The sequence below is a fragment of the Tupaia chinensis genome, unplaced genomic scaffold (genome assembly GCF_000334495.1).
Source record: "Tupaia chinensis unplaced genomic scaffold, TupChi_1.0 Scaffold000335_1, whole genome shotgun sequence".
In the NCBI taxonomy this organism is placed as follows: domain Eukaryota; kingdom Metazoa; phylum Chordata; class Mammalia; order Scandentia; family Tupaiidae; genus Tupaia; species Tupaia belangeri.
The window spans coordinates 4184181-4200577 of NW_006159829.1; the positions used below are offsets into that span (position 1 = coordinate 4184181).

General features: G+C 49.0%; 1 protein-coding gene across 1 annotated transcript in view; it reads left to right on the forward strand.

Annotated features, from left to right (window-relative positions):
• COL22A1 (collagen type XXII alpha 1 chain) overlaps positions 1-16397 on the forward strand; it is a 272600-nt gene that overhangs the window by 184158 nt on the left and 72045 nt on the right. The window contains exons 41-44 of the mRNA XM_027773278.1: positions 8576-8611; positions 9926-9979; positions 11153-11197; positions 15469-15516. Coding sequence (XP_027629079.1) covers positions 8576-8611; positions 9926-9979; positions 11153-11197; positions 15469-15516 — 183 coding nt within the window. The remainder of the gene's footprint in view (positions 1-8575; positions 8612-9925; positions 9980-11152; positions 11198-15468; positions 15517-16397) is intronic.

Genomic DNA, 16397 nt, shown 5'->3' on the forward strand with positions numbered 1-16397 from the left:
TCTTTCCCTGCATCCCCTTGTCCTGTGGCGTTGGCAGAGTGGGCAGGGTTTGCTCATTTCGCTTAAATCCCCACAGAGAAGGCACATTAAGTGTGGATCTGGATGTAAATGCTTCATCCCTTCCTTCCCCATGGCGTACACTCCGAGGCCTTGGCATCAGGCCTTGGCATCCACCGGGGCTGCTTGCTGAGGCAGCTGTTAGGGTTTGGCTTCCTGCTTCAAGACATTAACAAACCCCAAATCCCTTTAATCTTCTGGTTGGCTCTGAGCTTCCTTAGGGAGGTTTATATTGTTTCTAAGATGAGCACACTCGGGCCCTGGGGCAGGTCAGGATGCTCACGAGCCTCATGAACTCCTGAGCTCTGGGTTTGTCGGGCAAAGCTCCCCTGACCAGCAGGGAGCCCAGGACTCGCTTCTTCCAACTCTGACCATGGCTTTCTCCTGACTCAAGTGCAACAATCTCTGCAGTACCATCAGGGTCGGGAGGATTCACTGTCAGTGTCGGCCACAGGACCTGGTCCCCTGCCTTTGCCTGCTAGTCCCATGAACACCCTCTTCCCCCAGCATCTTTCTCAGCTGTGCAGCCTGAGAGGACTCTCCGTGTTTTGAGCCCCCGACCCTCCCTGTCTGGAGGTGGTTATGTGGCCGGCTTCATGGGAGCCTGTGCTTTGAAGGTATACATGGAGTGGGTTAGCTATTGCCCTCCAGTGGCCTCAAAGCCCAGTTGTGGCAGAAAGCAGGGTGCCAACCACATGCAGTAAAATATTCCAAGTGTCCTAACAGGAGAGGTTTTGTTTTTGTTTTTGTTTTCATTCCTCCACCTCCCAAGGAATGCTGAAATAATAATAGAGATGGTGACCACAACACCACCCCAGCCAACACTGGCCACCTGGTGCATGGGCCATGTCTGTCGTCTGTCCTGGGCAGTCTCTCCTGTGATCCTGCAGCCCTGCCAGGCACTTTCTACCCCTCTCCTCATTCTACAAAGGAGGAAGCAGACTTTCTCACATCCCTGGAGTCACACTGAGGGCAGGATAGCGCTAGGACTGGACCCACAGCATATGGCAGCAAGCCAGCACCGTTAGCCTATTCAGCAGGAGGGCAGCGATGACATAAGTCCATGTGCCCTGTCTCCATGGCCACTGTCGTCTTGTGTACCATAGTACCCTGGAATGGTTGGCTTTCACTTCTAGCCAGTTGTTTTATATTCCTATGTCTTGTGTGTCTGTTTTAATTTAATTTCTGTGGTTGTAAAAAGCCCAAGTCCCTCAGACTGTCCTATGAGTTAGACTGGTGGAACCCAGCCATGGTGGTGTGCATTGCTAATACGCTGTGTTCTGCAGGCTGGGACCTCATGTGAGGCCTGGGTTTGATTCTGGGTCCAACTTAAAGGCTGGCACGGCAGTATACACCTGCAATCTTTGCCCACACAGTGAGACCTTGTCTGAAAAGTGCATGCTTTTCAAGCTGCAAACCACAGTAATAATGCAGGGCTGCAGTGGTGCAGGGTGGTCAGGCCCAGCACCCACAGTGGAATGTGGGTTCTAGTCTCACACTCGTGAAGAATTAGAGACAAGGACACCGAGAGGGGATAGCAAGTGGAATTTTTAAGAGGGGGAAGAAAGAACAGCACTTTCAAGTAGGGAGTGGTCCTGGAAAAGTGGATTTCTGAGGAGGAACTGAGGGGAGGGGGTTTTATCTGGGTCAGAGGGGCTTTGTTCAGGCTTCTTGTGCATGCGTTTCCCTCCTGAGAGCTCACATGTCCTATAGGTTATGCCTTAACTCAGGGTGGTCTCATCGTAGTGAGACCCGTAATGGTGGCTAATTGGGAAGTGCTTGTTCAGAGGCTGATAATTTAGAAAAGGTCATTATCTTAGTTAACTTTGAGGGCCTGGTGATCCATATCTTGGAATTCATTACGGAATCAGGGCTTGCCTTGTCCCATTCTGTCTTCCAGATAATACTTTTTTACATTATCTGCCTGTTCTGGACTACATCCTCCAACCCTTTTGGTCTTAGGACCTTGAATTCTTTAAGAACCAGATTTACATGGCAAAGGAATGTGGTATCTGGGAGGGGAAAGGATTTAAGGTCGAATTAAGGGATTTAACAGGGGCCAAGCAGCAGCACAATGGCTCTCTCGTGGTGGGGAGGGTGCCACCCTGTGTACCTGTAAATGGGGTCTGGCTCCTATCTCAGTAAGACCAGGCGGGATTTGGCCCCCTAACCATTAGGGCTAGCTGGGGAAACAGTGATTTCTTTTTTTATTTTTCTATGAGCTAAGGACTTTTTAAAGGTAACCACAAAGTAATTATCACATACCCTAAAACAGTTTAGTGCCATGATCAAATATCCAATTAATATTCAAATTTATAATTGTTTCATAAGCATCAAGCTTCTGCAGTTTCTTCTTGTTTGTATCAAGATTTAAATAAACAGCAAATGGGGGGGATTTCCAGGTTTTCTTTTATTAGTTTATATTTCCCATTTTTGTTCTCACTCACTATATTTAGTGATGAAACTAGGCTTCCTTTCTGGTCCAGTTGGGCTTCCCACAGTCTGGAATTTGCTAATTTAATATTTTAGCATGGTCCTCTGTTCTGTAGTTTTTATAAATTGGGTCTCAGGCCTCAAGGCTTGATCAGATTCAGTTTGATGTTTGGGAAGACTTCGCAGGTGGTATGTTCTGCCATCAGGAGACACAGGAGGTCTGGTGAAGTCTCTTTGTAATGTTTGCACCCTTTGATGTTCAATGTCTCCATCAATTAGCGCACGAAGGACTGCAAATTGCTGCTGTTCTAGTTCATTCTTTCTTAGCCAGAAAAGTTCCTCATTTACCATTTGGATACCTGATGGTACAATACAGGTGGAAGATAAACTGTGAATGCTAGAATCCTTTCCTCCGATTCTTTTTATTTATTTATTTTTTAATTTCAAGTTCTTTTATACATTCAGTCATGTTATTTAGCTTGCAAAGTGAATATTCCAACATGTGTACATTTCTCCCCAATCCAGTTGATAATACTATGAAGTTATCTTCAACATATAATATCTCATTTCTTTGTCCCATTAATGCTTTGCCTCCCTACCATCTTGCAAAGATGACCAGTTAGATTGTTTTGGTTGGTTGGTTTTTAGAATAAGTTTGAAGCCTAGCTCTGTAGACTAGTGAGCAAGAGAGCCAGATCCCACATGGACAAACTCAGTTTGAATCCTGGCCCTATAATATCTCATTACACAAGTGTGTGTGTGTATGTGTGTGTGTGTGTGTGTGTCCCAGGCCCTGACAAGATGCAGAAATGAGGGAGAAGGGATTGCAGCGTGATCACAGCCCAGTGTAGCATGCTTTCTCCCTCTCATTCTCTTTCTCTAGGAAGAGCACATCCCCCTGGCAATAAAAAAAAAAAAATCAATAAATAAATTTGAACTCATAGATTTAAATGCATCGAATGTGTTTTAATATATTGCAGTCATTCTTCCTTTCGATATTTGAATTGGTGTGCAGAGAGGAGTCTGTACAAGTTGACCCTGAGTACTGTTTAATTTTGTTTGTTTTAGTTGGCACATGATAATTGTGTATATTTCTGGGATGCAATATGATTTTCTGATCTACGTACCTTATCAATGCATTCTCAGAGGAAGATTTCATTAGTTAATTTATTCATCATCTCACACACTTGTCATGGTTTTATGGTGAGGTATTGAATATCTCTTTTATCTGAGCACTCCTGGCACAGCCTAGCCTAGCTCGTCTTTGATCGCTTCCTTACTCCTTGAATGACATTGTCTTCTAGGTTCGTTGTGTACATTCCTTGTCCAGATCTCTCGTAAGTTATTTCTTCATGGAGCTGTAGTTTATTTTGATGGAAATGAGTGTCAAAAGCCAGAATCTTGGTATTAGTGTCAAGTGACCCTTGAACAAGCACATTGGTGGCAGCATCTTGGAAAAGACGATTGTCACTATTGAAAATATATTTTGCCCTCAGATTTAGTAATGACATTGGAAAAGTGATGGTCGAATTGTCCCTCTCAACACATTTTAAATTTCTTAAACATAGATGAGCAAAATAGCAGTGAGAATGCCTCTTATGGGCCCTGGCCTAGTTCTCTACTTTGATTCCCATAATACGAGGCAGGACTATACTCTAGCTTTGTATTACAACTGAGAAAACGTAAGCTAGGGGGACTGCTTAATTTGCCTATGTTGGAACAGCTAATAGGTAATAAAGCTGATTCGAAATGAAGACCTTTGATCACAAAATCCATCCTTCAAAGAGACTTTCATATTAAATGACACATGAAGGAATTAGAACCTAGTCTAATAAGCAAGTTGAACTCTCACGGTGGATCCTAGAGTTTAATTTGAAAACAAAGGGTGGCTCCAGAATGACAGGCGGCCTTAGCCAGGGTAAACTGTCGCCTGCATCCTTTGCTCATGGGACAGGCATGCAGCCCCTTGGGGACTACTTTGAAAGGACCAGTTCAGATGTTTGCACCGGAGTCTGTGGCCATGTGACTCACAATGTGACTGAAACAGTGATATGGAGGGGACAGTGGCTTCTGAGTCCATTAGGCCGTAGGTGGAGCTCTGTTCCAATTTTTTTTTTTTTTTAACCTGCCAGGCTTGCTGAGTTACTTAACACCTTTCAGCTTTAGTGTCTCCACCTGAGCAACGGGGTGTGGGTGGTATCCGACTTGCATGCTCCCAGAGGGGTTAAAGTGAAACTCCATGTACAATGCACCCAGGACTGCTGCAGGCATACAGACCAGGAGCTGGAAGGCCCCTTCCTTTCACATCTGTGAGTTCCTCCCTTCCAAGTCTCCCTAGCCAGTCCTTGTGTGTCAACCATCATTTCTGGGTTGAGATCGAATTCTGAGACACACAATGAGAGAGAGAGAGGCAGACAGACACACAGAAGTACTGTAATATCCCAGTCACTTTCAGGTCATGTGCTTAAGCAAAAACGAGGAGAATTTCAGAAATGTACTATGCTTTACAGCTTTTCAGTTCCAGCCACTGTGTGCCTTATGAGTTATGCCTTTCTTTCATTTTTAGTCTGTTTCCACAAAGCCCCTCTGCATAGTATCCTCACAAAATAACATTTGCCATGATTTATTTATTTATTTATATCGTAATCTTGCTTATATTACATTGAATCACATATAACTTTACAGTGTATTACATTTCTTTTCCCAGAAGGAATACCATGCATATCAGTCAATACAGAGACATTAAAATCCCCATCTTCATCATCCAATAGATTTTCGTTCTTTTCCCGATTATTATTATTATTCCTATTATTTTTTTAAACAATCACTATTTATCATTGCTTGTAAAAAGACTTTACCCAACATGAAATACTTCTCAGACCAGTCCAGTTGAGAATACTACACACGCCATCATTTACCAGTAATAGACCATCTCTGTGTCTCACTAATGTCAGGCCTCTCTATTTGTTCTCTTGCTATCTTTCTCCATACTCTTCTCTTCTCCTGCCCCATTGCACGCTCTATTATCATTGTTCACTATTATCACTGTGTTTATGCCCTCCACTATATCAGTCTCTACCATAGAGTGCAGATAGCTGATATATATTAAGTAGATACATACAACATCTTACTTTCATATCCTGGCTTACTTCACTCAGCGATAGATCCTCCATATCCAGCCACTTTCTATCAAATGCCAGGGTCTTGTTGTTTTTCATGGCTGAGTAGTATTCCATAGAGTATATGTGCCACACTTTTTCAATCCACTCATCTGTGGACATTTGGGTTGGTTCCACATCTTGGCCATCGTGAATAATGCTGCAATAAACATTGCTGTACAAGTGCTTTTCTGACTGAGTGTTCTCCTGTCCTTTGGGTAGATACAAAGATAGTTCTTACTGGACATTTTTATTTTATATTGGTTTTAAATTTATTTTACCCAGTTATTACATTTTTTTTGTTTTAGTAATGTTAAATTTTTATTTCTAAAAATTCTCTCTGGCTCCTATTGATACCTGGATGATCATTTTTTTTAATGTCTTGTTATTGTCTGAATATGTTAATTCTTTTTTTTTTTTTTTTTTGCCAGAGGCATGTGTGCTCACCAACAAGACAAAGACAGAAAGGGAGAAATCACCCCCTGAGGGGGATGGGCATGCCACAATCCCTTCTCCATTCTCTTCTTGGGATTTTGGGCATGCATGCGCACACACACGCCTGGCATGAGTTTCAAGCCACCAGTTCCAGGACTCAAACTGCGGTGGACCATGTGGGAGTCCAGTGATGTAACCATTATGCCATTTGCTGATCCCTTTCATTTTTGTTGTATACATTTAATCACTTTATATAGATCTTTTTATCATCTGTATCTGACTTTTTTATTCTTTGACACTCATGGGAACTGCAATTCTAGAATTTCTTGTGTTCACTAGCACTCTCATTGTGAACGGTTTTGTAATTCGAGATTGTGAGTTCCAGTCTTTTGGGAATGTATCTTTGAGGGTCCTTTAGCCTGGTATGCTCCAAGGTGCTTTGCTGGGTGCCAGGGCTGACCATGTAACATATTGGTTGTGAGCTGAGACTAGGCAGGACTTCTGCTTTAGAGTTCCCAGATACCTGTGGGGTCACGCCCATTAGGCCAGCTGTCAGGGGAGGCTTTTCTTGACTATGCACTTGTATCCTAACCAACACAGATCATCTGTCTTAATGTCTTTTGTTTACCTACCCCTTAACTGAGATTATTATCCAATGTTCAGAAAACTACCACCCACTGGCAAAGTCTTGTTTTTGCATGCCTGCAAAATTTTTATTTCCATTTTTAAAAATAATTTTTTATTTAACTTTATTTATTCATCTACTTATTTTAATTTGACCAGAAAGGGACAGAGAGAGGGAGAGAGAGAGAAAGTGAGAAAGCAAGCCACCAGGTCCAGGACTAAAACTGCAGTTGGCCATGTGGGAGCCAGCGCCCTCAACCAGCATGCCAAATGCTGGGAGCCAGCGCCCTCAACCACCACGCCAAATGCTGGCCCCTATTTCCATTTATAATCAAATTATTAATAGAATATATTATGATTGGGGAGAATCACGTGAAATTCCAATTTCAGTGTCCATAGACGGTGCCATTGGAGCACAGCCGTACGGTTCACATTGTCATCTGTGTTGCGCTCTCACACTCAGCGTGGGCTCGGTGTTGTGCCAGGCGTGGTGTGGCCTGCGAAGCCTGACGCGTTTGCCGTCTGTCCCTCAAGAAGTTTGTGGACCTCTGTGGGAACTGGGTCTTACTTGATGCCCTGAGTCCCAGTTTTCTAGTCCAAGGACCCTGCAGCCTTGTTCTCTGTCTGTGAGCCCTTAGAACCCTGCTCCCGCCCGGGGCAGGCCAGGTGGACTGAGGGAACCATTCCTCAGTTGTCTTTTTCTTTAGATCTCTGGGGGTCCACCTTGTATTTTAGTGCTCGCCAGTGGGCTTACGATGGGCTGGTCCTACTTCGTCAGGTGCTCTGGGGTGGATTTAACGGATGGCTTTCCACGTACCTGGGCCACTGTGCTGCGGCGGTCCCGGCATTTGGGATCTCTCCCTGTGGGGAGTAGCTGGTCTGTTCTCCTGGGCTGCAGGGAGAGGCGGGGTGTGCCGGACCGAGCAGGAGCGGGACCTATCCCACCCTGCATGTGGCTCCTGGTAAGCGCAGACGTGTCTGTCTCTGGCTCTTGGTTTGGCTGTCATTGAAGAGGAGAGATGACTGCGTTGATTTCTGAGTCCTCTTCGTGCTTTCGACTTTGGTTTCGGCCAGTTGGTGGTTGTGCTCTAGCCTGCTTGTTCTTACAACATGCGGGGCCCTGGAGTGAGCTCCGCAGAGCACGTGGCAAGGACGCGGGCACGGTGCCCGCCTCATGCTGCGTGCAGTCCATGCAGAGACTGCACGAGAGAGCTGGGCCAGCAGGCGGTGACAGACGAGGAGGCAAGGCCTGGACAAGGTGCGTTTGGGATGGGGACAGTTGACGGCACCCCGAGAGAAGCCAGGGGAGGCTTTCCAGGGGCAGTGACTTTGACACTGAGGCTCAACATGTGACGAGGATGCATCCAGGTAGAACAGGCAGGATGGAGTCATCCATGTAAAAGCAGCAGCATAGCAAGCATAGCAAAGGCTCGAGCTAGGGGCGGTCCACTCACTGCAAGACTGGCAGTTGTCCAATGTCTTCTAGTCAGTCAAGGAACACAGTGTAAGTACAATATCTAGAAGCCGAATTCTGGCAGGGCGCAAGGTTCGGCACACTTGTAGGATGACATATCCGTGTACGTGTGTGTGCACATGCATGCACACGTGAGTGTATGTGTGTGGCTGTGTACCTTTGAGGGGCAGGGAGTGACGGCGCTAGGATGTACCAGGTCAGGGGCAAAGGGAGGAGATTCCAGGGAGGTCCTGTGGGCAGTGTTCATGGGAGGCAGATGGGGAGAAGGGGTGGCGATGCCACATGAAGATGGGATAGAGGAGGACAGTGAGAGGCTTGGCTTAGAAAGAAACCCGTAGCTTCTTTCAGTGAGCACCGCGTGCCTCTTCCACTTACGTATTTGTTTATTTCGCAGGGCCCTTCTGGACCACCAGGAGAAAGGGGACCCCCGGTACAGTATGCTATAAGTAAAGGGTTGGGTTTGTATGGGAGGAGCTCTCCAATCAAAACAATTTTAAATTACAGGCACCCAAAAGTGGTTTCTAAAAGTTCCTAACACTCAGCAGCACAGACTCTCCAAAAGTGAGCACGGACCTATGGCATAGGGTAGGACAGATGCGGATATGACGAGGAAGAGGAAGGGGATCCCTATTCCAACTGCTCATTTTGAAGTTGAGCGAACAGACTGACTTTGTCTTTTAGCAGCTCTCCATCACACACAGGCAGCCGGGATTTAATTCGTTTCATCACATTTTGAGAAAAACTCATTTTGAATCTCAGCACCAAGCATGCAACTGTTGATAAGTGAGGAGATTTCTCTTAATCTGTAAGGTGGACACAGGAAGAGCTATGAGTCAGGATGCAGTTGTCCATTAATGGGCTCATTTTCTGAGGCAACAGGAGAGCCCTCGGCGAGCATTCACGCCCAGGAGTGGCAACACGGATGGGTGTGCATCTGCCCGCATTGCCCTGCGAGCGGGAACTCCTGTGAGCTCACATCTTGGAGGAATGTGGGTGGCTGAGATGATGTGGAACCTTACGCCATGTGTACACATTTTAAATTGTGTCCATTCATTTGACTTTTAAATTAAGGTGGATAGGAATTTTTATACCCATTTTTATAGGTGAAGAAATTGAGGCATGAGGTTTCTGAGCAAGTTACTGCAAAGCAGAAGAGTCTCCACAAGGAGGTCTTGGAGTAAGGGTGGTCTCTGAAGACCCCAGAAAGGACAGAGTTAGCCCCAAGCAGCTGTGCTACACTGTTCTAGCACCTTCCAGGACAAGAACTGACTCCCAGGTTGATTTCTGTAAGGAAAGGTCTCATAGGGAATGAGATCCACGATGTAAGATATCTGTGCCCTTCCCCGGTGGTGTCCAGAAAATTTCAACAGAATGGGACTCACTTCCTCATAAAGGCCAGTAGCTGTCCTGTCGGTGCTGAGGGCTGAGCCGATCTTGTGCAGGAAACTTACTTAGCCAAGGAACAGCCCCCAGGGCTGAGACACACGGGAGCCAGGATTTGCGCTCAGGCCCGATTTCTCAGGGCTGAAACAAGGGACCTACAAGTGGGGCCTGGGTCGCCAGGTTCAGAGGGAAGGCTTTCCATGGTGCTCTGAGTGTACTGAGCACGTGCCCTCTGCAGGGTGTGGGCTCGGGTCCCACGCCTCAGGGCTGCTTCCTCATAGCAACAGCCATTTGTGCCGAGGGAGGCGGAGGGCTCTACTCTGCTTAACGCATTGCAGTGTCTTCTCTTCTTTTCTATCAGGGATCTCGAGGCTTACCTGGATTTCCCGGCCCTCAGGGACCAGCCGGCCAGGATGTAAGTAAGACAGAGGGGTAGACCTGGTCAGCGTCCACTGGAAGTCCACTGTTCCCCACCTCATGCTGCCTGGCGCCATCGCAGGTTTCCAGGAAGCTCCCTAGACTCGCTTCCTCTCCTGTTGCTTGTGGTCTATGATTGGCGTTGTTCTGTTTTGTGCCATGCTTTCAGAACCTTTTAAGTTCCTGAGGTATCTCATCCAATTTCTTCTATTTCTTGGTCTTTTTATTTTTATTTTTTACACAAACCCAGCCAGTCATAACTGCTCAAATGAGCTACTGTCTTCTCTGCAGACTTGTTTTCGACCCATCCCCAGAATGATCCTCCTTTCAGGGGAGGTCTACAGACGTAGCTGGTTCTCGCTGAGGATACACCACTGCCCAGTGCTGACGGTGACCCTGGCCTCTTGTCTCCAGTATCTGGCTTTGGCTCAGACAGACCTGGGCTCCCAGGATGGAGGGACCATGCGCCTTAAGCCTTTGTGGGTCCTTGATGCCAGGCTTCATGCCAGGTGCATGGACGTTACAGATAACGACAGCTGTGAGGTCTTACAGGGCCAGGGTGCTGGCAGTGGTAAGCAGTGATATTTATTCTTAATTATGCACCTCTCATCTCTATAGCTTTAGTTTATTATAAGCAAAAAAACATGATCCTTTTTCCCTGTGGGTTCAATGCCATTAAAAACGTTTTCCCTAATTCCTACCTCCAAATAGATTCCGTCCTCCACTCACTGTCAGCAGTACCTTCTTACAGCCCAAGTGCTGTCCTTTTCAAAGCCAGTGCTCTTGTGTGTTTAGAAAAGGTTTGGACAAGTTTAAGCAGGTGTGTGTGTGTGTGTGCATGCACGCATACGCACACATGCATGTGTGCACGTTTAGTTATGGGTACATACTTTGGGCACATGAGTTGTTTTGCTTTGTGTTTAGGGTAAGAGTTACAGGAGAGCTAGCTCACTCTTCTAAACATGTGTCACTCTTAAATGTTTTCTGGGAAGCCTTGGATATTCAGCTTAATTGTAAGACACATTTTTAGCGGCGTTCTTCATGGTTGGGTGTTTCTTTCCCCGCTGAGTTACGCTTGGTGGGTATTGAGGTTGGCAGAGGGGGTGGTTGAGTGGATAAGGATCACGTGGTTATCACAGTTAGTGTTTACTTTTTTTCTTTCTCCTCCTAGGGTGCGCCAGGGAATCCGGGAGAAAGAGGGCCTCCTGGCAAACCAGTATGTCATCTTACGGGGCTGGATGAGCACTAACTGTCAACCAGAGCTCTGGCTGGAAATAAAATGCAACTCAGGCATTTCAAGAGACTTTTCCAAAGGGGCCTTTTACAAAGCTGTGGGCAGAGGGGACTAACACAGGATGCCATGAAACCCAGAGCTAAACCGCAGCGGGAAGCTGTTACCGCCAGTGTGTCCACTTTCAGAGCCAAGTGAGAGCTAGAACAGTGGGAGGGGGCTGTCAGGTGAAAGCTGTGTTGTAAGTCCAAAGTCACTTCCAGAAAGCTTGGCCTCCCCCACCCCAGGGCTCTGATGGCTCTAACACCATCACTGTTAGCACTCAACGTTGGGCCGCAGGCGGGCAAGCCCTGTGATATGCCCTCTGGGGCCTGGACTGAGACAGAGAGGGTAAGAACCAGGCCTTGGGCTCAGCGAATGGACAAAAGCAGCTCTGACTGCAAACTCCCAGCATGCTGTTCCTTACCCTGGGGTAGGGAACGTCTGCATCTGCAGTAGCTCAGATTTGCATGGCAGAAACTGTCGCAGTGGGAGCAGTGAAGCTGTGAAAGTGAGCAGCTGTGGACAGCTTTGGGTCCCAGCATGTGGCCACAGCCCAGCCCCAGGGTCCCACAGGCTTCCTTGAGGTACAGCACCTTTATCTTCTGGACACCCTCTAACTGAATTACCAACACCAGAGACTTCCAAAAGGTTTAGCTGAGAACCCAGACCTCAGGTGGGCCCTCAGGGAAGGCGCAGTGATGGCGTCTGGGTGTGGGCTGCTGCGGAGGCCGCTGTTCAGTTTTGGAATCAGCCTTTGCTAGATGGAAGAGGCAGTGGTAGTCGAGAAGGGGGCATCACCGTCGTCATGGGAGAGGCCAATGTCTCCTGCTACGGCCTGGCCTGCCAGTTTCAGAGAAGACGAAGGTGCGGAACCCGTGGGTGCACCTCCCTACCCCTCCCTCGTCTGAGTTAACAGACCCAGCAGAGACCTGGGCAGGGAGCTTGGTCTGTTTATAAGGGCTCTAAAAATTCTCATTGGATTTTTTCATTCCGATTAGATGAGTAGAAGGTCCTGTTGGAGGGGAGGGGTAACTTACTCGTCCCTCCTCCTCTGTGGTCCCGGATTGACAGCTCACAGAATCTACGTCATTACCCAAGTGAAAGGCCCAGTGAAGTGGGGAACAGTGAGGTTCAGGCCAGAAGTCAAACAGGGATTCAAATGGCCTCCGCAAAATCTAGACCTTGACACCTCCCTGCAACGAGATTTGAGTCAACAGAGTCTAGCTGATGACGTCAGCAGACCTGGCTGTCACACAGCTGGTGACCAGGGGACCTAGAAAGGGAGCCTCGCTCTGTTATGGACTGCGCCCAAGGGCCAAGTGTGGCCAGTGACGTCAGCCCCTTCCTAATCAGACAGATCATGGTGTCAAGGGTCCCCACACTCATTCATGCTCAGTGACTTTCTAGAACTCAGAGAAGCCGTTACGTCCGTGGTCAAGGTTTATTCCGGAGAAAGCACACAGGTTAAAATCAGCAGGGAAGGGCGTGTAGGAAGGAGTTGAGGGGAGACCACACGGGCTCCCACAGCCCCTCCCTGGGAGCTACTGCAGACGGCTCTCACCAAGGGCCACAGTGGGGACCCCGAGCCTTGGTGTCCAGGGCTTTCACTGGGGGCCAGGCAGGGGCATGAAGTGCCCTCATGATTGGCCCTAGTTAGGCTCCAGCCTTTCCGGAGGCCAAACTGATGCTGTGTGACCCGCGGTCTGCCCTGTGAGTCACATAGCTGATCTGAGCTGTCTGGCTTGGCCCCCGACTCGGGTAAGTAAGGACACGATTCAGGGCATCCCGAGAGCTTAGAAATGACCCCACAGAGCATGTTTCAGAATGGTCAGGCCTGCCGAGCTAGACCTCACTGCACGGCCATCTACCTCTGTGCCTTCGGAGGTGGAGGGTGACCTGAGTGTCTCTCAGTGCCGTACCCATTCAGGGAGAAGCAGAATCCCGGGACCAGGAATCCCGTCTCAGGCAGCTGCTCCGGAAGCAGGTGTGCAGTGGAATCCTTGCATGGGTGACTGAGAGTGCTCACAGGTGAAACCCGCGGGGACTGAGCAAAGCAGCACACGGTGGGAGAAAGACCAGTCCAGGGTGTGGCTCAACCCGTCTAGCCTCCATCTGGTTCCACAGGGAGCTTGAGCACGGACGGCCCCAGAGTGGCCCTGTGTGCAGGCGCGGCCAGCCCTGTTCACTCCATGGCAGTCAGTCTATGGCTGTGTCACCTCCCTGGCATTTCCAGCCATCCTTCCTGGTGCCAGAGCATGGACACCAGGAATAAGTACAAGGAGAACACAGGCTGCCTTCGCCACTCGGCACTTCCCACTGTGTTCTCTGAGCCCCCCGACCTATGACAGTCTACGATGTGTGATCAACTCTTCGCAGGCAGAAGTGGCAATCAGGCACCCCGTCCTCATCTGTGAGGCCACTGCCTCCAGGCAGACCCCATGTCTGTGCACCTTCTTGTGAGTTCCCTTGTGAGCCTCACAGAAATGGGTCAAAGCAAGACATGAGTGAGCTCGGAGGCCACACTCCTGAGACTGAAAGGCACTCCCGTTCTCTGTGCCTTGGTCACCAGTACCCGGCCGTGCTGTCTAATATAGCTCACCCCAATTACAGGAAGAGCTCAAATGACAGCCTAAAAACACCCCTAATAGTCCAATGCCAGCAGCGTGCACATGTTCCAGTCCGAGCAGGGCAGGCCCTCAGCCATTCTTAATGCTCCAGGGAAAACATCTGAGGCTTCACCACGAAGCACCTTTCCCTTTCTAGAAGTTGAACACGTTCCCGCCATGAAGGTTGTCCTTCCTCTGGAAACTCAGACTAGCAGGGAGGTGAGCTTGTCTGCTCAGCTGTCCCTCAGGGCTCTCCTCACAGCACTGATGACTCCTGCAGGTCCTCCAGGCCAGAGCATCCAGCCTCAGCTTCACTTGATTGCCCACTCTTAGGGCAGCTCAGAGGGTGACTGGATCTCTGAGCAAATCAGCACAGGGAGCAGCACCCCACCCCAGAGCACCCCCTGCAGCCTGGTGTTACCGCGGCCTGACGACGCAGTCACCCACAGGCCAGGAGTCAGCAGGAGAGCCAGAACAGCTGTCTTGGTGTCAGCCTCTTCAGGATGACAGACTAGATTCCTAATTCATGCCCTTAAACTTAGAAAGAAACACTCTCTTGGTACCAGCAGTTGGTGTAATGGTAACGTCGCTGGACTCCCATGTAGTCAACTGTGGTTCGAGTCCTGGACCCGGTGCTTAAACTCACACTGGGTGTGTGTGCGTGCATGCCCAAGATCCCAAGAGGAGAATGGAGAAGGGATTACGGTGTGGCCATCCCCCCGGGGAGTGATTTCTCGCTTTCTTTCTCTCTCAGCCTTTCTGGTGAGCGCACGTGCCCTATAGCCAAAACCTCTCCAAAACAAACAAAAACCCAGAAGGAATCACTTGCCACAGTCTAATGGTGGCCACAGGCTTCACGTACCCCAGGGGAACTACCAGGCTACCTCTGGCACGTGGATGTTTTGGTTCCCCTTTCCCAGCACACACTGAGAAGGTCACAAAGTAGGTGCCAGTGTAATCCTAGGCAAGGGTTTCTTCTCGTGCACCTGGGGCCCTGGGCTGGCCTCCGCTGTACAGGCCACACTCCAACTCCTGGTGTAGACCTGAGTCCAATGACCTTCAGACGCCTACATCCCTTCAAAGGCTCTGCAATTACTCTGAATTTCTTGAGATCTCCTTGCTAGAATGAAAGACTTTCAATCCACAATGACAGATGAGGTGTAAGTGTTGTCCCACCCAGGAGAGCTGAAGACCCCGGTTTAAATTCATACTAGGCTGTTAATGATTGCTAGCAATAGCTGTAGCTCTTCTGGGAAGTCCATAAGTGTCCAGTGGCAGATGGCCTGCCTTTCTGCCCCGAGATGTATCCATATGCCCCTCCAGCTTTGATGGGGTGGGGAGGAGGGTCTTCTGGGGAAGAGAGGGGCAGTGGGAGGACACTAAGCAGGAAGGCCTGAGCTCAGTCAGACCTAGCTGGGACTAGCCACCTATGCGGCTGTGGCCTTGGGATGCTTGTCTTTCCATGGCTCCCAGGCTGGGGGCATGGGCCAGTCTGTGTGTGTCCCGTGCACGCCACAGGCGTGTTGCAGCAGGCTGACGCTTTGAAGCATGCATGGCTATGTTGTATGTACAGGTATGCGTGGTGCTCATCCATTTTTACTTCCACAGGGTCCCTTGTCGCTGCCATCTCCAGGGGACATAAACCTCTTGGTTAAGGTAAGAACAGCGACGACCACACGTGTGTCTGGAAATGCGGTGGGTGCTGGAGACCTCCAGAAGTGCTGCTTCTACTTTGTCCGAGCTGTCGTGGCAGCACCGCCGTGGCAGCGACACTTGTGGAGAGCTTAAGGTGTGCCTAAATGCCTAGATGCTAAATCCACACGGCTCAGCACCACAGCCGCTGGCCACAGGCGTCCATTAGATTTAAATCAGTTAAAACTAAATATCACGAGGGACCAGGGACCCGGTTCTCGTACACCAGGCGCTTTCCCGGTCTCTGGTGGGCTCAGGGCTGGGGCCTGTCTCACTGGGCGGCACAGGCGTGCAGGGGACGGTGTGGACAGCGGTAAGTGTTCAGATGCGTCTCTGGTTCAGTTCCTCTATGAGGTCAGCAGTCTTGGCATCCTTGTTTTGCATATAGGAATCCTGAGACGTGGTCCCAGGAATACGATAGAATATGCTAAAAATGTAGTCCAGCTCTCCTCAGTTCCAGAGACTGACCTGTACCCCCCGCAGAACCACCTCATGCTCTAGAAAGAGGTCAGAGGCAGAGACAGCTTGGGATGGTCCCGCTTGGGCCAAAGGCCTGAAACCCAGGCTCAGGGGGGCAGAGCGGCTGCCCTGCATTTACAAGGATGGGTGGAATGGGTGGGACCTGCGCACACACTTACCTGGTCTCCCCAGCTGTGTTTGCTTTCCCTGGGGTGTCAAAGACCCCAGGAAGTTGAGCATTCCTTGGCTGGGATAGGGCCTGGCATGGCTGGAGTCACACCTGAAGGCTACATTGTAAAAGTGCTCGGGGGCCTGACCAAAGGCTTCTGTTCTTTTTTTTTTTTTTTTCCCATTTTTTTTTTTTTGTTTTTTGTGTATACTTTCAA